This window comes from Tribolium castaneum, chromosome 4 (assembly GCF_031307605.1).
Source record: "Tribolium castaneum strain GA2 chromosome 4, icTriCast1.1, whole genome shotgun sequence".
NCBI classification, from domain to species: Eukaryota; Metazoa; Arthropoda; class Insecta; order Coleoptera; family Tenebrionidae; genus Tribolium; species Tribolium castaneum.
The window spans coordinates 12,455,887-12,482,182 of NC_087397.1; the positions used below are offsets into that span (position 1 = coordinate 12,455,887).

Here is a 26,296-nt window from a genome sequence, read left to right on the forward strand (position 1 = left end):
TATAATATGCAGCATACTTATAAAGTGACGTATTATTCACTAGTGGAATAAAGTAACTTTATTCTACTTTTGCCATAGCAACTAGTAATTATAACTACCAGACAAAGCCTGTGAATATTTTTAATTTATCTTCAATTAACTACATTTTCTTAATGTGGTGATAAAGCGTCGTTGTATTGCATTTGTGTTTTAGTCACAATAAACATTCTTGCGTAAATAAAATGCTTTCTAAAACTTCTATACAATAAATAACTATTATTTGCTTTAAAATATTATCAGAGATGATTGTAAATTAAGCCCAAACAACTTTTTCTAAGTTTGTTTTTAAATTATCCTAACGTAACCTGAAATGAACATGGTGAATGTTTCCATCAATATTTAAAGTATTATGAAGAGAGGTGTTAAAAAGTTTTTGGGATAAAAATATGTTGTTCGTTTATTACTAGTGTACATTAAAATAAATTGACCATGACAGGCCGACCATGTCACCTAGACTAAAATATCGAATGCCGATTTATTTTTGGCCTAAATAAATTCGATAATTTCTCTTTATTTATATTGTATTATTTTCATTTTCATTAATTTTAGGATTTTGCTTTTTATTATATCCAGTTTTTCAACTTTTGTTGATTGTGTTTGTACATATATGTTTTTTTCTTTTTTCTTGTTTTCCTGGGGTTGAGCTAAATGGTCCTTTGATAGACATCGCCTCCCGGAATTATGTGTTGTTTTATATTTTCTCTCAATATAGACCTATTAAGTATTATTATTTTTAGGGATAGCTCTAGGGAAATTTAACAATCCCTTTGTTTTCGCGGAACACTGAAATATTTGTTTGCATGAAGAGGCTTTTTAAAAATGTGACAGCAATAGGACGTGTTAATTAGAAAAACATGCAAACGCCAGGTGGATTAAATTCGCCTAGTGCTGCCTGTGCAGCTATTTTTCCGTTGAGTGATGAATGGACTGTTGCGGCGGTCCCTGGTTTTTACAAAAATATGCCGATAAATTTTCTTAGGCCGCTTTGTACTGTCAGCCTGGATTTATTATCCAATAAAAACATATTTTTGGAAACTGTTGCTCAAGTGCAGAGATTCACCGAAACGCATCCTTTGCGATTCTACAAAGCCAAACAAATGCTCCTCGTTTCTCTTTCATTAAGTCGTCTCAAACCAATCGCGCTGAAGCGGATTTGTGTGGTCACCCGATAGATAGTTTTTATCCAAAAGCTCGCTCGAAAATTCCATCATTTCGTCGAGATCCCAATTGTCGCATGAAATCACCGATCAGCGAATACATGATGGTACCCGATAGGTATTCAAAGCTCGCACTCGACAGCTCTAAAAGATTCTATTCTCCTGAAATCCCTTCGCACATTCTATTCGGTAAGCAAATACGAGCGATACTAATTCAAAGGCTTCGGAACTGGCGAAATTAAGAGTCCTCGGATGATAGGAGTGCTTTTATCGTAAATTTCGCACTTTGATGACTTTTTTATAGAAAAATATGGCCGGAAGCTGCGCGATCAATAACGGAAAGCCGATGTATACAAAAAATAAGACAGCAGGTGTGGGAGTCAAGCCGGGCTTTTTGTTATTAATTGGCGAAAAAAATTGTTTTGCTGGGTTTTGACCTTCTGGCTTAATTCTCCAACATTATCTCTCAAAGTCGAACAAGTAGATAAATGATTAACCGTGGAAGTAAATAAATTCTCCCACAAGAAGGTTTAATTTGGGAACGACAGTGGACATAAAGAGTTTGTTAGCAACACAGCCACGGTCAAGTGCTTTGATTACCGAGCTGCCAAACGCCGGAATGTGAAAGCGACAAGGGCGAGAAATCAATTTAAAGTTCTCACCGTCCTATTGTATTCAAGAATATAGGAGCAGTGGTGGCGGCGTCGGAGGCAGCGTGGTGTGACCTCATCACTTAATTATCGTGTCTATTAAACACTTGAAACAAATTTGAAACTAGAGAAAAGCTCGTCGCATTCTTGGAGAGCTTTCAACTTGCGCTATTCCATTATTGTCACAATTTGTCACCAACTCTTGAAAGTAAATCAATTTTCGGAAACAAGTTAAATTTGACCTTGAAAAGGCGGTGTGTGTTCGTGGAGGCATAAAAACAATAATTGGACCAAGCAAAAGCTTTTAACTTACGTCGATGGTAATAAATTGCTTTTTTAAACATGGCAAAAAGATAAATAGCCGTCATTTCTCTTTTGTTGCGTGAAAAATAGTGCGCTTTCACACTTTGATTTTAATTTCGATAGTGTATGGCCTTCTTCCGGGTCAAAAACCAAAAATCAATGAAATCTTTTATTAATAGAACAGAACGAAACAATTTTTTTCCAGGGACTTTATTTCAAGTTTTTTGCCCGGGGACAACCTGTCTGCAACCACTGTTGCGGCCAATTTTACAATCGTTTCCTTCTCTTTATCCTTTAGGTTCGATTTTTTACAAATCTCGGGCGTCTTACAAGGAATTATTTCTCTCAGTTTCGACGTTCGGTACACCCCAGCGATTTCTTGCTTTCATATTTCAGCTCCGAGAAAGCTCTTACAGAATTAGTTCTCGGAATTAAAAAATTGAAATGTCGATTAGTTTCACCGTAATTATACATCCACAACCAAAAATTGCAGAAATAGATAAACTTCTGCAATGTCACGCCCTCCACTCTAAAATCTCGTTGACTTCTTTTGACTGATGGAATGTTGCTACAAGTTTGCGATCTCATATATCCCTCTTTCTGAGCTTATTTGACAGCGCATCACTTGCATTTTCTGTAAAACGGAGCTCTTAGCTCTGAATGTAGCATCTGGAACGATTTTTCTAAACCGGAACAGCGGTTTTTATGCCTTTCAATTATTACAACTTAGCACAACATCAAACGTGCAAAGTCAAGATTTTAGGTTTGAGAAAATGTTCCTCTCTTTTCCCAGTCCCAGTCCAGAAAACTTGAAAACTAATTGCGATTTCAAAAAGATTCCTGATGCCTTTGATAGCCATGAAATTGTTGGATTGGAAACTGTGATTTAGAAAAAACTTTTGGGAGAATTAGGTATACAAGCTGAGTCTATAATAATTAACTGACTAACTAATTGTTGCACAAAATGTATTTTACATTTTTCCCAATATGCACGTGAATTTATTCAGAATTGTTCGACAGTTTAAAAAATAATATACAGGGTGATTCAAAAGTGTGGGACAAACTCTTGTGTGGTAATAAAAGACGTTCAATCAAGGACAACTTTTTTTAATATACTTTTAAATTTGTTTTCTTTAGCAACGGTATCGATTGTTGCTCTTTTGTTTCCGAAGATGTTGAATTTAATCTATTGTCGAATTTACAAGTTTTTTAATTGTTTTGCACATCATTACACATTAATTGTTGATTTTTTTTCAAAAGGTATTTATTTAATGTTGCAAGAGCTGTCGTTTCCGCTAACTAAAGTCAAAAATATGATCTGAAGCATCAAAAAAATAACTTAAAAATTTCACTTTGGAGAGCTGTACAGGGTGTCTCAGCTAAGACTTTCGAGCCTGATATCTCAGATAATTGTCAACGGATTTTTATGAAATTTAAAATGTAGATATGTTTAGAAGATAAAGATTAAAATCCAGTTAATACAAAAACTCAAGTCTTAAAAACGTAATTTTTACATGTCTTTTTAAAATGTTAAGCCTTTTAAGACTTTTATTAAAAAATTATCGTCAGTGAAAAATGCTCTCAGAAAAAACTCGTTCGTGGAAGACGTCTGTTTCGCGAGAAAAATGAGAAACAAACTGTTAAACGTGGGTACAGATGCAAAAGCGTAGATCTCTATGAGACAAATGAGCACAACCATTGAATTTTGGTCAATCCTACTCGCAGAAAGGTAATTTTCATGCAAGGGACATTTCACAATTATCTCTCACCCATTAAAAGTTAAAAAACAATATTTTTGACTTACTTTTGGTACTGGATGCTTTAATTCTTTCAAAAAAGACTAAAAGACTGAAAAATTCTAGACACTTGAACAATCAGGACTTTGGAAATGTTTTGTACACTGCTGATTGGATTCTCTTCAAAAGCTTGAATTACAGCCCCAACTATTGCTTCGTTTCCAGTGACGTGTTTTGTCCTCACTCGATTTAGTTCAGGTATGCTTCCTTTGTCTTCAAATTATTGACGATTCTTTGAACTTTAAATTTCATAAATAACATTTCCCAAAAAGTCCAACGACACTTTTCATAGGCGAATATTGATTCCTTTTTCAACAACACAAAAATTTCAGCCACTGTTGTTGGTTTTTAAAGTAATTACACCAAATTAAAACAATTTTACTTTTCTGACAGCGCGCACACTTTTGACAGTTTTTTCAGTGGTACAAAAAATGCCGCATAGAAATGCTTCATCAATTGTTTCAAAAGATAACTGCCCAAATTACTATTAAAATTTGGATTAAGTTTTTAACAACAAAATTTAATTTTTTTTTTTGGATCAGCCGAGCGATTTGGTTAATTTTTTGTGTGGCCATTTATTTTTCGGGGTTTAATGATCCAACAGTAATTTGGCTTTATTTTAAATAAAAAAAATGTGTTTTAAAATTTCATTTTTTAACTTGAGGTCATTTTTTTGCCCCTAATTGAAAGACCACCTCCTAAAATATGTGCATTCTAAATTTCATAACAATCTGTTCACAAATAACGGAGAAAAAACGTTGAAAAAAGACTTAAACAATTTTTTGTCATAGGAACTTTTAAATCAGTTTGATGTCCTTTATCAGCGCCCAAGAGATTGTGCGGTACTTTTGAATCACTCTGTGAGCAAGATACTTAGAAAAATTGGTCTTTTTAGGTTTTTTGCTTAAAAAGCGGTGATGAATCTCCCACTGCCAAAACCGCGCTTTCTGCGAAATTCTTAGAATGCGTTTAAAACAAATTTGCATATTCTTCGGCTACGCCACACTTGCCGCATAAAAAAAGATGAGTTATTAAAGGATTTCGTGCAATGCATACTCATAAGTTTACATTGGCTTGGTGTGAAAGCTCGCTTTGTTTTTATTTACTTCACCTCGAGCTTTGCAATAACAAGACGCGAATTTTTTACCAACGACACAGGATCTAATTAAAATTTTGTAGCACTTGAAATCGTAAAACATGCGTGAAATTAATTTGGCTTTCACCAGAAATTCGGTTCATTGCCGACGTATTTTAGAAAAGTTGGGAATTTATGACGGTTTCGGAGGATAAATCCTGGAGAGAAGTTGCCATTAATTATCCTAGAATAAGAAATACAAAGCTGGGAATCTTTGATGTTTTCAAGTCGAAGAAATTATTTACTTCTAGATTTTATCTTTTAATAAGCTTATTATATTGATGAAAGAGCGTCGATTGCGCCCCAAATTTCAGTTTTCAATCGATGGTAGCTTTTGTATTCAGTTTTATCCATTAGCGAAGTTTTGATGTATCGCAGAGATAATAACGCTTTTGACGTTTAACTTAGTTTGCGATTATTCAAGACCGGATTTAACACAAACACAGTATTCAGAACATTCAATTGACCAATCATCAAAAACGAAATACTTTTGATGCCTGATCTAATGCAGCCATGGCAACGTCTTATTTGAAAAGCTCCGAACACGGAGCTTCACTTCATCTGGAATTTCAATAAAGTCACGAAAATTTGACGTCAACACAATACGAAAACCTAGCGGCTGCACGCTTAACAATAAGTTCCATTTAAAAAATAGTTTAGCGCGAGGGGCGTACTAATAAACCGCACGAAAAATAACTCATTTCAATTAAGTCAAAATCAGGGTGTCGTCCCTCTCGACCGCTTAATTCGGGCCCTGGGCTCGTAAAAGCGAATTAAATTTTGTCCATTGACCTTTTCTAGTAATGAATTGAGTTGTTTCGAGGGCTTTTAAAAGTGAATTCGTTAACTTTGTAATATGCTGATGCTCATATTAGCTATAACTGAAACAAAAGCCAAAGGCATGCCTTTATAACCGATCCTGAGGGATTAGGGACGTCGTAAGGGTCATGTCGTCCTTTGTAGCTGACAAGGCGATTTTGCTCTCGGCATATACTCGGGATTTGTTTAGGATGAATTTTAAGCGAGCCTGACGTAACATCATTAGTTGCAACTATTTCGAACGTGACCCATTTACCATAAATCCCCAATATTTCCAAAGAAGATATTAAAGAACGCAATTTTTCGCCAAATGCCAATTGACCTTATCGCCCACGTTAGTTAAAAATATTTCAAACGTGTTTCTCTGAATACAAGTAATTACGAACCATCCTAGCACTTGAAATAGCTCCTCAGAAATTTTTAAATGCAATCCATTGAAAAGCTTGTTTTGGCATTCAGGTCGCATCGACTCGGGCGAAGAAAATAATAATCACTAAATCATCTTAATTAAAGAAGGGCGTTATTCATGTTAAATTCCCGACGTAGCCTTGATGAGAATTTAGCACCGAATAATTATAATTAACGCAAAAAGGGCCCTCACTTTTTCGAGCATCAAAGAAAACTAGAATTGATGTGAATTTTACAGTCGCCTTGTAATTGCATTGGACGGAAATTTATTTTTTGCCGGTTGTGGCAAAATACAGAGTGACCCAGGGGTGTTTAGTCGGTCTATAACTTTTTGGGAATTGAAATATTGCTATGCTGTTTTTATTATTCAATAAACCGACTTAAAAAATATTATTATTGTACATAGGTTGTTGTACAGAGTGGTAAACCAAAGTTATATTCTTTTAAATGGAACACCGAACACCTTATATATAAAGTCGCTAAAAAGTATGGATACAGTTAAATATTTTCAGAACGGTTTAACAGAAAACCTTGAAATTTGGGGAACAGTTAAAAGTGTTTAAATTCTATCATCTAAGAGCTTTTTCAAATTTTTATCGTTATTTATTTGGAAAATTCAAGACTAACTTGATTTTTTTAAATAGCATGAAGGGTCAAATTTAATCATTTTTAAAAGAGCATTTTTTTCTGAATTTCATGATGTAACATAACATCCACCTTTACTTTTACTAAAATGTAAAAAAATTAAAATTCAAAAATTTTCTGGAATAGTAAAACTAAGTTAGCTTTGAAAATACTGTTATTAACGATATCCGTCACTTGTATATTAGGCAAAAATTAAACTTGGGTGCAATAATTAGTTTAATAATGGTACATTCAAGTAAAACTGAGCGAAAAAAATTCTCATGTTTATCATGGAGACAGAAAGCCAAGAAGTTAGTGGAAATCAGTCTAAACATCGTTTGTAGCATAAACGTCAAGTATTCCGTGTTTAAAATGTCATAATTAAAACGTGTTCTTTTTCAGTTAAAAATATTATTTTTACAAATATGTTTAACTTTTACTTATTTTTTGGTTAATAAGCTAACGATACGTAAAGACAACATTTTTAGGGCAAATAAAATTTTACATTTTTCAAAATTTTCGATTTTTTTTTTATATAGTTTCGATCAAACTAAGGTATGCATGTGTTATTATTAAATTAATATTAAATTTGACCCTTGTTGCTATGTAAAAACATCAAGTTAGCCTTGTGTCTAAAGAACAAATGGAGATAGAAATTTAATAAACATCTGAAACGATACAATTTATATACTCTTCAGCATATACCAAATTTTAATAAGTTTTGATGAATAGTTTTTATAATATTTAACTGTATCCATACTGTTTAGTGACCCTGTATTTTTGCATATTTGGAATCTACGCAAAACGCAAAAAAATAAAGTAACTTTATATATAAACTATTAAACTATCTTTTTTTCGTTTTGGAATTATTCAGTTTTTGTTTATAAAAAAGACCAATTTTTTAAAAATAACTGCAAAGTCGCCTATAAATATTTTCCAGCAAATTTGCAACAGAAAAATTCATAATACCTTATAGCTTTAGTAAATAAAGTACGCAAATAATATACAGAGTGCGCCAAAACGCAAAAAGTTGAATACGTAATTGTTTTCAAATTAAACACCCTGCTTTTTTTCATGTATCGATAGCATTTTTGATAAACTTTCTAACGGTATGGCGTTTGCATAGCAAGTTTAAAATATTTTTCGAGATTTTTCAAAAAAAAAAATTTCATTACTAGAAAATTTGTTATCCTATAATCAAATATAATATAAGTCAAATGATAATTTATTTCTTGATATGTACTAATGTGACTAATTACATTAGTAATCTAATTATTACATGATACATAAATCAGTTTTGCTCATCAAGTATTAGTAATAAAATAAAGAAAAAAAAAATGTTCGAACACTTTAAGAAAATATTTCAAATTTGCCACACAAAGCGCATATCATTAGAAAGTTTATAAAAAATGCTATCGATACGTGTAAAAAAAATACATGATGTTCTATTTGAAAAAAATGAGTTATTCAACTTTTTGCGTTTCAATTAAAATTCGACAACTGCTAAAACCACAGGGTATTGTGACTTTTTCTGTAGCAAATTTTCCGGAAAATATTCACAGGCGACTTCGCAATAATTTTTAAAAAATTAGTCTTTTTTATAACAGAAAATTGAATAATTCCGAAAACGAAAAGAAATAGACCCATAATATAAATTATATAAAGTTACATTATTTTTTTGCGTAGATTCCTATTAAAAATATATAAAGTGTTCTATTTAAAAAAATATAACTTTGGTTCACCACCCTGTATACAACAGCCTGTGTACAATAAAAATATTTTTAGTTTGTGGACTTTAAGTCGATCTTTTGGGCAGTAAAAACGGCATAGCAATATTTCAAATAATAAAAAAAGTTGTGGATCGATTACGCACCCCTGGGTCACTGTATGTAAAAACTTTAGTGAGTGTTTATATCAATTTATAAGGAAAAGTCTTCGCTCGGAAGCTCCGCGATGACACGGAATTAAGGTTTAGATAAGACGTATCTTTGTTTATCATCATTGGGGAAAGTTTTCAACCGGATATAGTAGTATGTCGATAAACTTCCGGCCCGATAAACCGCACTTCATGAACTTAGTTTCCGTGGACATGCATACATATTTGGTGGCAACTCCTCGTTCCAACACAAATCACAATTTGCGCGCCAAAGCAAAGTTCCATGCTTTTTCTTTATTTGATCAATAATCTCATCCGACTGCTTTACAGTAAATACAATTTATCTTCGTAACTGAAACGCTGTGGAATTAGCCTGTTTAAATTTTAAATGACACGTAATTGCAACATGTGTAGCGCAGAAACCCGGGACTTATATAAAAATTCTCTCTTATTCACGAAAAATAAAAACCGAACTGAGACAGCTTTCAAAGAAATGCAAGCTCGTCGCATTGGTGACAAAGCAACAAATCTGTTGCTTCATCTCTTGATTTGACGATTTGCCAAACCAATTTTAATATTGCGCCATACAACTAATTAACGTCTCTTTTCCAGATGGACCAATTAGGATTTTGCCGCAGAATCCGCAGTTACGGTGAGTTATAATTGCAATTTAGGAAATTTGTGACTAACTTTGAAACCGAGCTCTAGACGCAGACCGGAACAGATTCGTCTGGCATAAAAAACGTAATATTGCAACATATGCAATATGGAAATACCTCAACCGAATTTATACAAACATTCCGTGTTATTAAAACAAATAGCTTGACAATTTTCATTGCGGGAACTTTAATTCTCTAACTAAGTGTGCCAAAATTTGATTAATTTACAGAACACGCAGTCGGGATCGTGTGCAACGTAGGGAAAATAACAGAGTTTTCCCCCAAGTAAACGATGTAACTTATTTAAAAAATGAATCAAAAATGACAAATTTCCGCGCTTCATTTATTTAACGTAATTATGCTGGAGCGTCAACATTAGATAATTACAATTTAGCATAAATATTGCTGTTTGGTTTGCACATTCAAAAACATTTGTAAACAACAGCTCATGTGTCGAATGAGCGACTAATCATCGACTAGTTTGGAGGTAAATAAGATAATAAATATTTCAATTATAAACAGCAAACACGAAAAATCTCCAACAAACTAGCAATTACAAGTAATTGAACGATTTATTTGGACTAAATTCTTTCATCAATCTGATCATTTAGTTTCGAGGTCGCACGTCTCAAAACTTTCGCAAACTTTTATAAATTTACATCAAATCCAAATAGGAACTAGACGCCAGATTGGAAGCCTTTGTTCGGAACAATAATCAATTAAATCAGGAATGCTCTTTGAAATCTCCAACTTTCGTGCACCGAAGTGCAGAGGCTTATTTGCATAAAAAGGGTTCCATTTATGCCCACATACAAATTGTGCTGTATTGGAAATACGACTTGAACACTTTGTCGTTCCTACGAAAACTAAAAGGATTATTTCGTACTTAGCTGAAACAAGGGTTTCAGATATGCACATGATAATGTCTTATTCAAATGCATTTGGCTTGAAAGAGAATACATTTCGATGTTAGCAAATGTAAGACGTTATTGTAGCAATTTGCAACGATTTTATTTCTGAACGAAGGAGGTCGCAAAAAACTTGAAAAATGGCAAAGTTTTGGGAAAAAATGGGGATTCTTCTCAACAATTACGTTGATTCTGAATTTTCTATTAAGGGACGCCTAACAGTTACTAGCCATTAAAAATCTTAATAAAACCACAAATTGTTTTTCCAATTTTATTTCTTAAAATTACATTTTAGACTGAAGATATTGTTTTTAAAGACCGCGATTTTTAAAGAAATTGGCAACTTATTTTACCTATTTTATGTTTTAACGGAAATTAAGAATATTCATAAATTTTTCAAAAAATTTTGCGGTGGGGAAATATGCCAGATAACCGCTTCGAAAGAAAGAAATGGTGACGTTACAACCGCCTCTCATTTTTATCACTGAACTTTCTCAACCACTAAAAACCTGACACATACTTAAACATTTTTCACATCTTTCACAAAATCAAAAGCTAACTGCTTTTTCGACTAATTTCAGTTCCAAATTTTGTATTGAACTTTGCGAAAACATCTGAGAAATTTTACAAGTTTTAATAAACTCTAACAGTGACACAAAACTTTTTGTCTTAATAATGTTGGACCAAATCCTTGGTAGGCGGTTATGACGTCATAATTTCAACTTAAATGGAAATAACTTGAGTTAGAGAGCAGATACAGAAAAACGGTTTTCGCTACTGTAATAAGCGTTTTCATTTAAGATAAAGCGGTTTTTTTAAAGTTTTTATTATTATTATTATTAAAAGCTTTTATTTAACTTGCTTTGTTGTCTGTCTGTCTGTTTCATATTTTTGGAGCCAAATTTAAAGGGGTTCCCGTTGCCCCAATGAATTGAAATTTTGCATACTTACTTAATTTGCGTGACAATGCAATTCTATGTAGTTAAATACCTCCTAATGGGGTTTTGAAGTTTTGGGTTATGTTTACACATGGGTTTTCGTTGTGTACATACCGTAACTTATACCACCATTAACGGTATGTTGGTCATTGGGAAATATATCAATACCTAATCATTTTCATTACATTTCGTTACAAAAAATGTTGCTATTTTTTTTAAATTCATTTATCTTGGACGATAGAGAACATAGGTTAGGATGTGCTTTCAATTCTAACAGCTGTTTTCTATCACATACTAAACAAGTTTGCACAAATCAGCAAAATAGTGGTGTTAGAATAATACGGCGAAACTAAATTTCAGAGAAAAAGACGTTTAGAATAAGTAAAGGTTAAAAAGCTTTTATTTAAAATATTCACTAAAAATTAAAAAATAATGTTTTTCTATAAGAGGAGAAAATCTTTGCTTTTAAACTAGGATTTTAAAATTTATAAAAGCTTTGAGAACGGTCATAAGTCATACTCGTAAAAATACGGCATTACAGAATTATTTTCTTAAATTGAGAACCAAACCCAAAGCTTTTATAATTTTTTTTAAATTTTATTAATCAAATATGTGTCAAGTTTTTGGGGATTAAGAGGGTTCAGTGATAAGTGATAACAGAGGATTCTATGATGAGAGGCGGTTGTTACGTCATGATTTCTTCCTTTCGAAGTGATTATCTCGCTTATTTCTCATTGCAGAAAATTTTGAAAAGAACTTAATGGTATAGAATGGACCATATTTTCAATTTCCGTTAAAACATAAAATATGAAAAAAAATTGCTTTTAAAAACTTTTTGAAAATTGATATAAATTCGTCTTGTTATAAATTTAAGTATACATTGTATTTATTTTTCTTAAATAACTTTTAAATATCCTAATTGTGTTTAACTTTTCTAATTTAAAACTTTTTTAATTTTTATATTTAGTTTTGATAATTTTTATTTTAGCGGAGTGTTTGTTAGTTAAATTTAGTCATTTTAGGTCAAATAAATTGCATACGAAAAGCAAAATCGGCTAATTAGTTTGATAAATTATTTCTGCGTATTTAGTTTTGATGACTTTTATTTTAGCGGAGTGTTTGTTAGTTAAATTTAGTCATTTTAGGCCAAATGAATTAAATATGAAAAGCAAGATCGGCTAATTAGTTTGATAAATTGTTTCTGGCACATCTTCAGGAATATTTCACAGTTTCGTAAAATATAATAAATAGGTAACACATCAACTCGTGTAATAAAAATCGAAAATAGCACTTTAAAGCGTTGCGTTTCTCGCTTTGCTATTCTTTTCCGTTGTTGAAATTTGGTTTGAATAAATCACGGTTTCAGCTTGGTCCACTTTACGTGAAACCGCCAGTCGCAATAAATCAAAGTTTGATATTGTCCCTTGTTCAAGATTTTGTCCAAGAAAGTGATCAATTCGTGTTAGTTAAATAATGAGACGAGTTATTCTCATCCATCATGGTCCTCGTTAGGGAGTCTGCTTCCTTGAGATTCGGCCACAAAAACTAGCTGCAACTACCCATACGTAAATTTCGATTTGTCTAGCTGAGCGAGCTTTAGAGTTTGAACGATAGCCTTGTTTATTTTTCGTTAAAATTTTCAGTTTTTCACTCAGTCGAATTGAACTAGATCGTATCGGCCATCCAAACAGAATCTCATGAAATGAAAACCGATTGGATTTTTGAATATTTGCCGGTGCTTCAATAATTCACAAGTTGGGCAAGTGAATTATTGCTAAGTCATGCGAAACAGCCCATTTATCATTTATCATTATTCATAAACCGGATATACTCTATACTGATTTATGATTTCTTAGTCATATTCAACTGTCAATTACAGTCCACCTCTTAGTGACGATAAATTGCACTGAGGAAATAATACAAACAAGGTCACTGGAATAACAATTATAATTTCCGGATGTGTACGTGCGATTGCCAGTTGTGAGCACCCCAGAAAGGGTTCGAATACGAAAATTTCCACAATTAGGGCACGTCAGGACGATTTGACGTTTGGGTGGAACTGATTTGTTAATTCGTTATTGCGTTTGAATAATTCATCCGCTCATCAGAGATGTAATTAATTAAAATAGTTCTTTACGATGTGCTGTCATAAATAGATAGCCTGAGCTATTAAAGTCGTTACAGCTTTTTCAAAGATTTTAAAAGGCTTCTTTTTCATGTCAACGCGATTCAGTAATGACGAAATATGAGAAATTTTACATGAGAAAAGTATTCTTAGGTTACTGAGGGACGTCCTCCTGTTACGAAACTGTCACAACAATATTTAAATTTGGAGGAAAGTTCCCGATTATCGACACAATGCAGGCGACAATTCGGATTAAGCTTTTCATTAGACACCCAGCTCAAGTTCGAGACTTTAAAACTTGGAAAATGCAAATTTTTAAGTTAAATCGAACTTTCCTCTCACAAACAGGAAATATTAATTAAAAAGCTGGACTTCGGGATCAGTAAATTCAATATGTAACTTCCGGTAACACCACATTCGGGCGATTGATTGGAATTATTTGCGTGTGGTGTTTTTCGCAAATTGAAAGCACGTTTTACGAGACTTCAGTTTAGTTGGAAGTCAGGAAACGGTTCAGTCTTTGATCGCAACCGCAAATCGTGTCAAATCTCAATTGAGTTATTTCCCAGTTCCAATAAAAACATGTAAATTATTTTATTCAAATTGCGGTGGTCGTATTTTAAATCGGGCACGTTTTATTTTTCCCATATTTATTTATGTATTAAGCGCAGAATATGGAATAAATTGTAGTACAAATTTAATTTTGAGAAGTGAGTTTACCAACTTGGAGTGTATTTTCGGCATTGCAAACATTCCTCTGTTCCCCATTCTTCCATAATGAATATTTATATTCGGATTTCGGGCTCGCAGTTTTCTTTGATCAGCTCCTCAAGCAAAAACTTGAAGAACATTACTCGAGCAAAAATATTTTCGCAGGTCGGCCAACAAAAGTCCGCTTTTTATCAGATGATCGTGTTTTGGGCCCGCTGTAATTTAAAGCAATGAAATTTTCATAAGGGCTGGCACATTATTCTCCAAGTTTGCACGCCACGCTCAATTAATCCAACCTAAACACAAATTGCACTTTATCAAATTTATGGAGAGTCGGAAACACGCACGCGTTTCAATGTCACCTCGCGTGAACAACAATATTTTCGAAATCGACCTGACTTTAGGGACCTTTCTGCGGTATAAATCCCGGGAAATGGCCACATTTTCGCCAGCGCTCAAATAAATCAAGGAAAATCCAAGAACACCCGCATTCACAAATGTAATTGTGCTGCTTCAAATCAGGCCAAGATAAAATAATCAGTTCCTCCACCTGTTGATTTTACGGGAAAAAATCATTCCTGCAAATTGCAATCCATCCCAACAACTGTATGCAGCTGAGGGTTAAATTAATCCATAATTCACCACGCGAGAAATTTGCATCAGTTTGAGTTGCTAAACAGTGCAGACTGCAGAATATCGGTTTGTTTTATAAACAGGGCTTTGCATTTATTTTTAAACCCTGCAGTTTATCAATCCGCCGGATTAAAACTTTTATGATTTATAAATGTATTCGCCTAAACCTATTTTTGCGCAGCTTTTGCTCCGTCCACTATCTGGGTGTTTATGGCGGCGGGAAAATGGCTTTTAAAAGCACAAGCTGTGCCTTACTATTTTAAATTTTATCTAAAAATTGATGACGACATTAACGGTCCATATTTACAGCACGACGTGCGCGAGATAACGGCCGATTTATTAATCGCAAACAGTTCGGAATTTTTCGACGTTTCCTCAATTAATCCAAGTCAAAGTTTGTCGATTGAAAGAAAAGCTTTAAATTACTGTGTGCCAAGCGCCACGCTTGAACAATTACCTCAACGTGTTGGAACAATTTTCGAAGTTTATCAGTTACATGTCATTTTCCAGGCGAACGCCTCCAGTACGATTGAACGCTTTTGCCATCCAAACTTATTTTCCCCTTTAAACACGATCGATTCAATCAAAACGTTCTAAGGTTACCCTAATCGCCGCCAGTTTACTATTTATTGTGATCGTTAACACGCCAACTGCTGCTTTTTCATGAAATCGACTCTCTAAACGGACGACTTGCGTGAAAAGCCGAATAAATCACAAATAATAGAGGATTACGGCCGCATTCATGACCACAATAAATTTATTACACGGGACATGAATTCTGCGCGGATAAATCAGAAATTTTGCACGTGAAACACCGCGATAAAAGTAAGATTTTGCCCAAATGCCCTCTTGCCACGTGTTTTCTCAAAACGCACAGTTATGTCCGCACCGGAAGCTCCTATCGTATTCCGAATCTCTTCCCCGTTAAATTTAAATTCAATATAGGCAGGCTAATATAATTTCCTGTACCTTGGGCATTGATTCAATAAGGATTGGATACAGTTTACATACAGCTCTTCCTGCATATTTTATTGAATTATCATAAAAGATCCGTTATGCAGTCAAGAGACTAAACAAACAGACAAAGTGAATTCGCTCAAAAATCTAGACGAGAACAAACGGTATTTCTAGCTTTAAAATTTGATCAAACGTTGGGTTGTTTGCTCGAATGTCTAAATAATAAATTGATTTCGAATTTGTTTATCCGTCAGAATCAACAAATTATTTAACAACGTAAAACTAGCTGCCTGCAAGATTAAATCGGGTCGCAATTTACGTTTTGGCGCATTTGTTGACCTAATTCAAGTCCCAACAACTAATTAATAATTGTATTACACGAGTTCGTTTCAGGGACACGAGATAAGTATGATTGATTGTGCTGCTGAGCATAGATTTTCAAATAAGACCGAAAAGTGTTATGAAACATGTTTTTGTTATTCCAAGTAACATAAACTTTACAACGAATTTCAACTTAACTTGAAACCAACATGAATAAAAGAGTTGTATTCTTGTTGGACGTGTTTGCATTTCAGCCAGCGAATAACAAAGATTGAAATTTAAATAAAAAAATATTAAATTTTCTTTGTTGTTAAGTATTGGGGTCCTCGAAGTGGCCGTGTTTACGTGCGATTCTTTTGCCCGTTTTCGCAGATTAGAACGCAATATGGCTCCAAGGAGTGTTATTTTCTCCGGTTTGAATACAAAGCACGTTGGGTATAAATATGTATAAACATAAAAGCTCCGGTTTTCTTAAAACATTAAATACGGTAGCGACTAGATAAGTCTTGCAAATATAAATCCGGTAAGCCCATTTAGTTAATGAGTCGGCTTATCAAAGCGTTAACTTAACTGCACCGTTTCAAAGTTAACAACTAAACTGAAACTGCGGAATTAATTTTAACATATGAGCTTTGGGCCGCGAAACGCCAGTCAAGATGAATTTTTAACGGAGAGAAGCGTCTTGTAATTACTGTGATTCTCTGGCGTAATAATTTTTGGTGGAAAAATACGTTGAGCGGTATTTAATTTCATTTCCACCCTCTTGAGTAATGTTTCTTTGAAAGTAATATCCACTTGTTGAAGTGAAACCAAATTTTGCAAAAAATTACAACTTTGTTTATTGTTTCAGGAGCGTAATAGAGACCGGCGAGATTGGATAAATTGTTGGGAGCTTCCCGAAGATGTAATTAAGGTAAAAAATGTCTTGTTGCGCTTACGTTGAGTTTTTAATATCGGCGCTGTGTCGATTTAAATTTCAAGGAAAAAATCAAGCACAATATCTGTTTGGAGCTACGGAGAAAGGCGTTTTAATTACCGAAATAATTACATTTGAGATTCCGTTCCGTCTCCCAATTTTTGTCCCTAAATGCAAATTGTTTAGATTATGTCTCCGATTCAGATGTTAATTCTTAATGTTTCATTTTGATTCAATCAAATGGAAGAATCGTGTCATCTCGTACCAACTTTCTTCAATGGAAAACCAATGTTAAATCTTGAAACTGAAAGCGAAAAATGGCCTTCAAATTAAATCGCTGGGATTTCGCAGCTGCCACGACGCGGCTTTACAATAATCCTTCCGAGCATACATGAAAAAGCTCCAAAATTAAAGAACACTTCATGCTTATTCATAATTTCGAAATTATGCTTGAGCAGGATTGTGTTAACAAAAACCAGTGTTAATGTGTCCCTCGTGTTAAATACATCATCGGCAACAACTATAGTGTTACCTAATTTTCTGAACAGTCCGTTGGGAGCAACTTTTTGTCCATTGTTGGATATGTATTGTTTTGAGATTAATTATTGACATAAACACCGTGATGGTTTCAAAGGTGCTTTCAATATTATCGACTGTCTGACAGCACTTACACATCATAATTAATTTTCAATAAGTGACAGGAATTTATGCAGATTATGGAGCTATTTCCAAACCGGGGGCTATTATTAATCCTCACACGTCAGTTACTACAACTATAAATAGAGGCTCGGTTTCAAAAATTTAAAATAAACTTTCCATTGATTTATGAGCCCTCGGGTGACTTAGTTTAATGTGGAAAGTTTGCGCAAATCTCGGCGTCTCACAATCATCGCATACAATATTTATTGCCGAAACTTGCCTAAAGATAGGTAAATTGTAGTGGCAAAAACGCGACTCGCAAGTCAATCATTTAAAATGATAAACGAGCTTGCTTTTCAATTCATCACCTGATTATTTGCAGCCACAACACAGTCCGAAATGACATTTTGCATTATTCAAAGTCGGAATGGAACGTTTTAAACCGTTCAAAGCTTCGCTAACAAAAGAGCCGTGTTTTTCTTGAAACATTAGCTGTGTGCAGATCTCACCGTTTAAAAATGGTGGAGGCGCCGGGTCGATGTTACGCAACGTTGTTTATCGTTCCGTCTATTTTTAGATTTGCTCAAGTATTAAAACACTTTTTATCCGAATTTATTTTATCTCCTTCTCCCCAGTGCTGTACAAAAGAGTAGAAACGCAGCTGTAACATCGATATAACTTGACAGCTGCGGGCTTTCAACGGGACAAATAAGTTAACTTCTTACTTGAAAAAGTCGATGACTTTGCATTGCGTTTACCGAAACAGTATAAAAAATATCGCCGGGTTTGTTGTCTGCAGATTCCTGTGTCGTAAATTCCAGGAAGCGGAGGCAACATGCTGTAATTTTTCTCGGCTTTTCGCCGAGATATAGGCCTATAACTTACAACCTTAAGTGTTGTACGATCAAAATCTAACGCGGTATAGTGCCAGACGCCTCCACGAAACTCCGAAGCAATTGAATGATCTCAATAAATACTGTTTATGATGATTCGGGGCGCTGCTATCGCAGATAAAGCCAATTTTTTTCTTATCGCTCTACATATGATTCCATGCAAAATTTGGTTTTATATTGATTTTTAAATTTAAGGTCCCCCAGCGAGTTAACAAAAAGTCGGTTATCCACTCTCACATGTTAATACATTTTATAATTTATATAGAAAATTAATAGAGTGTGTTCCAAGTGTGTACGATTTGTTTGAGGATGTTATGTTTTTATTTAAATAAATAATTTTTTTAACATTTATTACACCAAAACTAAGAATACTAGAAAAATATGATTTTCACCACGAAACTTGGAACTTAAGGGTGTGAACGAACAACTCAGTTTTCAGCACGTAAATTATTTTTTTCCAAAAGCAACCAATAACACATACACACTAAGCAGAGTTCAGTCTTTACCTGCGTTCACGGGGTGAGTTAGCGAGGGTCATAAATTATAAAAGATCAGTTGTCTACTATATTTTAATCCAGTGAATTGTAAAAATTGCCCCGAAAACTTATTAGAAAGCTAAATGGTTTGAGGCTTATACTTCCATACAATCAATAATAATAGAACAAAGATAATTTTGACTATAAATCAAAGTCTATAAAGAGTAACGTGAGACCTAGTGCTTTTGAGTTTGTTACAGCATATACATGGAGGGGCAAAAGTAATGATATAGTTTAATTCTGCCATAATTTCTACAAATTGAGTCAAATCTCATTGTGCTTTGGTACTTATAAGTATTGTTAAAGGATAGAAAACTTGTTGTCAATAAGCAACACACACCTGAAGAACGCAGAATTATTGTTATGTCAGAATATGTCTGTTGTTTGACGAAATGCCGGTTGCGTGACGTTCGTTTTAGCCTGATCTGAGGACGCAAAACTTTTTCCTTTGGACTTTTTGAAATATCGCTTTTACCACAACAAACCACCTTACAACCTTGCATATGACCGATATAATTTTTTTATTTAACGTCATCACTTTTACACCTTTTTTTAATCTTTTCAAGAAAACAAAATCTATTTTAACAAAATGGCAACCAATTTACATTGTGCCATTATTTTTGCCCAAACTTTTATAAAACATAACAAATTTATTTATTTGATGACCGATAAAAATACCCTCCATCACCCTAGTAAAACTTTTTTTGGTGGAAAATTTACGTAATTTTTTATGGAAATGTTAATAAATTTTAGGTATGAAGTAAGCTTAAAACGGTTACAGCTTTTGAAAAGTGACTATTAAAAAGTTAAGAAGTTGACCTGATAGTAGGTATAAAAAGATATAATTTTTAGAGGCTAATCCAGATCGGATTTTAAAAGATGAATCTGCACTTAAAAATTAAATGCCCAGCGATATTACGAAGAAGTCGGAAGTTCTAAATAAATTAAATAAAATACGGCGTTCAAAAAAATCACTAAAATCTAAATCTTGACAAAACATAATACTAGTTTTTCATCGAAATTTCTAGGAAAAAACAAACAAAAGTTTGATTTAGTGAAGATTGTTTATTAAAAAAACTTGAACTTAAAACTCAAAAATTACGCATTTATGTACCAATTTCAATGTCAAATATTGATCTCCAACATGACAAAAGCTTATTTACTGATATACAGGGTGCTCAAAAACTGGCGCACCAACTCAGTGGTACGTTATTGAGAAGCAAGTGCTCCAAATCTGGAGCTACAAACTTATTGTGTTAACTTCTTTAGTTTTCATTACTTTTTTATATTTTTATGTTTCATACCAGGTAATCTTTCCGTAACAAAACGATGAATAATTATTTTAAAATTTACTATCAGATTTTAGCAGTTTTTTTAATTTAAAAAAAATAAAATTCATCCAAAAAATCACAATGTGTAGATGTGCCAACACTGGGAATTATTTCCTAGGAAACCGTTTCAAAAATAATTTATTTTCATTGTTGATCAAATTCTATTGCGATCATGACTGTTAGACAACGTTGCCACATATTATTTACCTAAAATTAGTTATTTATCAATAACTTTAATACAAAGAATTTTTTTACTATTTTTACCATTATATGTAACCACTTCTCTACCACACACCATTGAGTTGGTGCGCCAGTTTTTGAGCACGCTGTATTACAACAAAAAAGTAAAGTTTTCTTGTACATCATTAAATTTTAAATATGATTACTCCAAACCGCAAGGCCCTTTCAATCTAATCACCCAGGCAAGCTTATTGTGTGATTTATTACAGACAGGCTGTAGTCTTTCAGACGAACCGATCGGTATCGTAAATAATTTCGGGTCATCCTTGTCATAACAACTTATTGTGAGGTTCGCTTATCTTAACATCATTATCTGTTGTAAAACTTTATGGTTTCCAAAGAAAACGTTGCCACAATAATTTATGGAGACAGTGAGCAATATAATAGGTACAATAATAATCATACATTATTTTATCAGATTTCTTGTCGTATGTTCAAAATTATTTTGCATATTAAATAATCTCAAATCTCTAGCTTTAAAACTATAAAAACGCCAACGTCGCTGTTGACGTGATTAATAAATTGCTTTAAAATATCATCAGGTGAATCTAAATTAAGCCCAAACAACTTTTTCTATGTTTGTGTTTAAATTTTCCTAACAAAACCTGGGTAACGATGAACATGGTGAATGTTTCTTATAAAAAGTTTTAAGGTTTTTGGGATAAATATATTAGCTGTTTCAAAACTATAAAAACACCAACGTCGCATTTTACCGAATTATTTTTTTAAATAAGATTGATAGAATTGTAAAATAGTTACTAGTGCTTAGATCTCTCATTGAAAGTATAAATTACATTACCCATTATTTTTTTGAAGTGCACGAATAATTTATAACAGCTAATTTTGAGAGAAAATGCGACGTTGGCATTCTTATAGTTTTGGAACAGGTAATGCAAAGCAGTTATTTAAAAAAATGGTTAGGTGAAAAAATCGCTTTTATCCCTGTAATGTTTCAGCCACTGGTTTTCTAAAATAAACGGAAATTATTATGGTAATTTTAATTACAGTAATTACACAAAAATAACGGTGACCGCAATCCGTCCTTTGCTTGAGTTGGGACAAGGACAGGTAGCGACTAAAAGACCCTCCACTGTGGCAAAAGCTATGAACTATGGGAGATTTTAATACGAAATGTATTTATTGATAATTCGAAAACAACAGTATTTTATTACGTGGCATTTGTTAATTAGGTGAAAATTAATATTTTGTAATAAATGCTAAAAGCTCAAAAAGAATTTTTAAATTTACTGATGAATAACGCGATTTCTGCATCAATGACAATACATTGGCTGTCCCAGATAAAATTTGCACCCTCTAAAACCTCCAGTCTAGTCAAAGTTTGGAAAAAATGCTGAAACAGGTCATTTTAGTTTAAACAGGGGACCAAATTTTATGTTAGTTTTAAAGTTATTTCTGCATCCCTCTTAAATACAGAGCTAGTTGGGACACTCTGTATCCTGTATCACAAAAACAAATTCTTTTGAATTATTTTGCAAAAACTCAGATTGATTACTATAAAATAACTGAGTAAAGTTGCTTTCAATATCAACATTTATGCATTTTCTCCGTTTTTTAAAGAGGTTTACTTTTTTCAAAATATGGCAACACATCGCCCTGTGGAATAAAAAATCTTTAATTTGATGAGTAATACTTAAAATTATGTTTTGTATTAAAAACGAAACCTACACCCTTAAACCTGTAAATTTTTAACTTATTGGCCTTAAGATCTTAACAAAATGGGTTTTGTTATATGTAGTTATTAATAATACGAGAGCGAAAGCACAAGCTTAAAGTTCGAGAGCTGTCCTCATGCAACGAGCGTATGCGAGTTACATACCTAGACATCCGAGAACTTCAAGCGTTTTCGTATGAATGTTATTCAAAATTCAGAACACTATTCTAAGCGTGAAAACATTAATTTAAAACACGTTCCTATGGGAAGCGTGTTTTAAAATAGTGAAAACCCGTTGCTATGGGAAACGTGTCTAAAAATAGAGTTTATAATCTAGGATTCAGATATAAAAAATATTAAAATGTTATCAACAAAAAAATTAAACAGAATATTTACTTTTTTGATTACCCACCTCAGTTATTAAAACTTGAGATATAATTGTTGAATAATGGCCTAATTAGATGAAAACATCACTTTCGACGACTGGAGTAACTTGATTTTTGTTTTTTTAACTTCTCGACTGAAACCTTTTTTTTGTATTCATTAGAATGATAAAAGAATGTGCCATCAACAATACTAAAAAAGTGTTGGATATCATTATTTCCCTCTGTACCACGTAAACAACTTTTACAAAAGTCCATTTAGGCAGTGTAGCTTTTAAAACAACAACAGCAAAATATTTTTGCTCTTCGTTACGGGAACTGAGGCACATTGAACATAACTTTTATTACGAGCTCTAACAATTTACATTGCATAACGTTCAATTTAGAAAATGTTTAAGAGTTATGACGAGTTTTAAGACGTCATAAAATAAATATATAAGTTTAAAAAACAGTTAAGAAATATCTTGCAATCTGTGCCAACGGCTGGATCTTGAGCTCCATCCAAATCTCATTATTGTTCCAGCTTTGCGACCATGTCCGACTCAAACAGCAGCTGCTCCCCCGACCTGCCCGGCAACTTTTCGACGATTTTCGGCCAGACGGACGTCGCCCAATGGGAAGCCCTCCTCACAATCGTCACTCTCACCCTCATCATCCTCGTCACAATCGTCGGCAACGTCCTCGTCATTCTCAGCGTCTTCACCTACAAACCGCTCCGAATCGTCCAAAACTTCTTCATCGTGTCGCTCGCAGTCGCCGACCTCACAGTCGCCATCCTCGTCATGCCCCTGAACGTTATGCTGTCGATCTTGGGACGATGGGTGTTCGACATCCACATCTGCAAAATGTGGCTGACTTCGGACGTCCTCTGCTGCACGGCTTCAATTCTGAATCTGTGTGCGATTGCGTTGGACCGCTTTTGGGCCATCACAGACCCCATTAACTACGCGCAAAAGCGCACCCTGAAAAGGGTCCTGTTGATGATTGGAGGCGTGTGGGTTTTGTCACTAGTGATCAGTTCTCCGCCACTGATCGGCTGGAACGACTGGCCTGAAGCCGACGAGTTCCACTTGATTCAAGAGTGCAAGTTAACGGAACGGCAAGGCTATGTCATTTACTCATCACTGGGGTCGTTCTTCATCCCTTTGTTCATCATGACGATCGTCTACGTTGAGATTTTCATCGCCACGAAGCGCCGCTTGAGAGAGAGGGCACAAGCCTCGAAAATCAACGCAATCTCGCGGAACCAATCGGCTCTGATCAGCAACAAAGAAGCACAGCATGATCGCGAGAGTGTCAGCAGCGAAACCAATCATAACGAGCAGCCCGAAACCAACGGCAAGCCCAAAGACAAGAAGAAGAAAACCAAGAAGAAGCGAAAAGACGACAACGTCGACAACAACGCCTATCTCAAACCGATTCTAGTCCATGAAGATTCTCTAACTGACAATCCGGAAACTTCCTCAATCTCGCAACGGCGGGGTTCCAACCCTTGCACTTCCGACAACCACAAAATCACAGTTTCCGAGTCCACGACGGTGTCAAACTCGCCCCAGCTGAACAAGGTTTTGTTGCCGGAAGCCACCGCCACGGTGAAAAAGCCGGGAGTGGTTTACCAATTCATCGAAGAGAAACAACGCATTTCCTTGTCGAAGGAGAGACGCGCGGCGCGAACTCTTGGAATAATAATGGGAGTGTTTGTGGTGTGTTGGTTGCCGTTCTTCCTCATGTATGTAACGATCCCTTTCTGCCCCAGTTGTTGCCCCTCCAAGAGACTCAAGAACTTTATCACTTGGTTAGGTTACATTAATTCCGTGCTCAATCCCATTATTTATACGATTTTTAATCTCGACTTTCGGCGCGCTTTTAGAAAGCTTCTAGGGATGAAGCCGTGAGTTTCCGGTATATCCGTCGACAACTAATTGATAATTCCCGCGTTTTTTCAAAGACTGATTTCTAGAGTTGCATTCGGTGTAAATTAAATAAAATTCATGTTTGTTATACAGCATTCCAAGTAATGTCTATCATCGAACTAATTTGCCGAATCTGTTACGAAGTGTTCGAGCCCAACGCTTCCGAACCGGTTTGGCAAACTTTTACGCTTATTTTTACTGTTAATGTTGAATGGCATCTTCAAATTGTACATTTGCTTCAGATCTTGTACATAAATATTAGAATACTCTCTCAATTGTACCTGTGTGATATTCGCCCTCTTGCTATTGCGTTAAATTTACCTCAGATTCACATTTTTAACTCCAGGCTTTAAAAATGTGCATCCACATTGCATATATTTTATACAAGTTACTTCAAGCAAATTTTATAAAATCTGTTAGGTATGGGATGAAGCCGAAACTATCTGTAATCAAGCTACACCTTCGCTCGTTTCACGCTTTTTGACTCATCCTGTATCACGTTTTGAATGTATGATAAATAGAAACCAATAAAATTCAAACGTTTTGTTAAATGACTTTTTATTTTTTCCACTCTCACACTTATCTCATAAAAAGATAAAATTACAAATGTAACTAATTATGAATATTAAAATTAATCGAAAATAACAAAAAAAACCTGAATTCTCTGCTTTCAATACAAATGAAATAAATGACTATTTTTTATCAGTATTTTATTCTAATATACAGAGTGTTCCGTCTAAACCCCACATTAGAAGTATTGAAAGTTCAAATAAAGATATTTATCTAAAAGTTGGTACTCAGTCATAATCCGTTGACTTCCGATCAATGAAAATATTTTCATGATGGCAGCGCTTCGCTATTAGTCGCTATTAACATTCTTATTTTAAATGAAAAGCTATGTTTTTCACTGCGTTTTTGGATTAGTTGAGTTATTTTAAGAGAGTTTTTATCAGATTTCCCTCTACCTAAGTTTAACCGTTTTTGAAAATTTTTGGATTTGCACCTGTCACTTAATTTCGAAATCATCTGTTCTTCAGTGTGTTCAAAATTAAAAAAAAGTTAAGAAACCCAAAAATTTTAAAGTTAAGATTGAAAATTTTCAAGTATTCATAACTTAATTTTCTCAAATAGGGCGTCCCAATTTGTATTTTAGTAGATGGGGGAAGAATTTTGTTCTGCAACGATCTGTTCTACTATCCCCTTTACTTATTTGTGATAATTTTCAATTTTCAAGTTATGTTGTTTTTTTTGTCATTGTAGGAAATTTCTTACTAACCACAGCTATTTTTGTATAGTTTGTCATAAAAATATTTCTGATCAAACTTAAACGATAAACTCTGTTCAAAAGTGTGTTGTCCATTCTCTAAAAACAAAATAAATTAATTGAATGAAGATTTAAAATACTTTAATTTCTCACAATTTCTTCATTGTTTCCATGGCAAAGTATAAGAACAGTCCTATGGCTTTTTTTTGGCATTTTATTTGAAAAAAAAAATAGTAATGAGTGCTTAAAATTCTGCAAATTTAACTTTAAAAATTTGGAGTTTGTTATTCTTTTTTAGAAATTTGAAAACACGAAAGGAAAGATCTAGGCTTCCTCTTTCAAATGAGTTGAAAAATAGTTCCAAATTTTTAAAAATGGCAAAGTTATCAATTTTTAAACTAGAAGGTGCAAATCTAAAAAAAATAAAAATAAAAAATAAAATAAATATCT

General features: G+C 33.8%; 1 protein-coding gene across 6 annotated transcripts in view; it reads left to right on the forward strand.

The window, feature by feature from the left end:
• The window catches only part of Oct-TyrR (Octopamine-Tyramine receptor), a 47,897-nt gene extending 22,764 nt beyond the window's left edge, over positions 1 to 25,133 (forward strand). For 4 of the 6 annotated variants that reach the window (XM_015982342.2, XM_008202568.3, XM_064356001.1 and 1 more), the window contains 3 exons: positions 9,420 to 9,459; positions 16,910 to 16,972; positions 23,193 to 25,133. In XM_015982342.2, coding sequence (XP_015837828.1) covers positions 23,203 to 24,564 — 1,362 coding nt within the window. In that variant the 5' untranslated portion in view covers positions 9,420 to 9,459; positions 16,910 to 16,972; positions 23,193 to 23,202 and the 3' untranslated portion in view covers positions 24,565 to 25,133. 6 annotated transcript variants of the gene reach the window in all.
• The last annotated feature ends 1,163 nt before the right edge of the window (positions 25,134 to 26,296 follow it).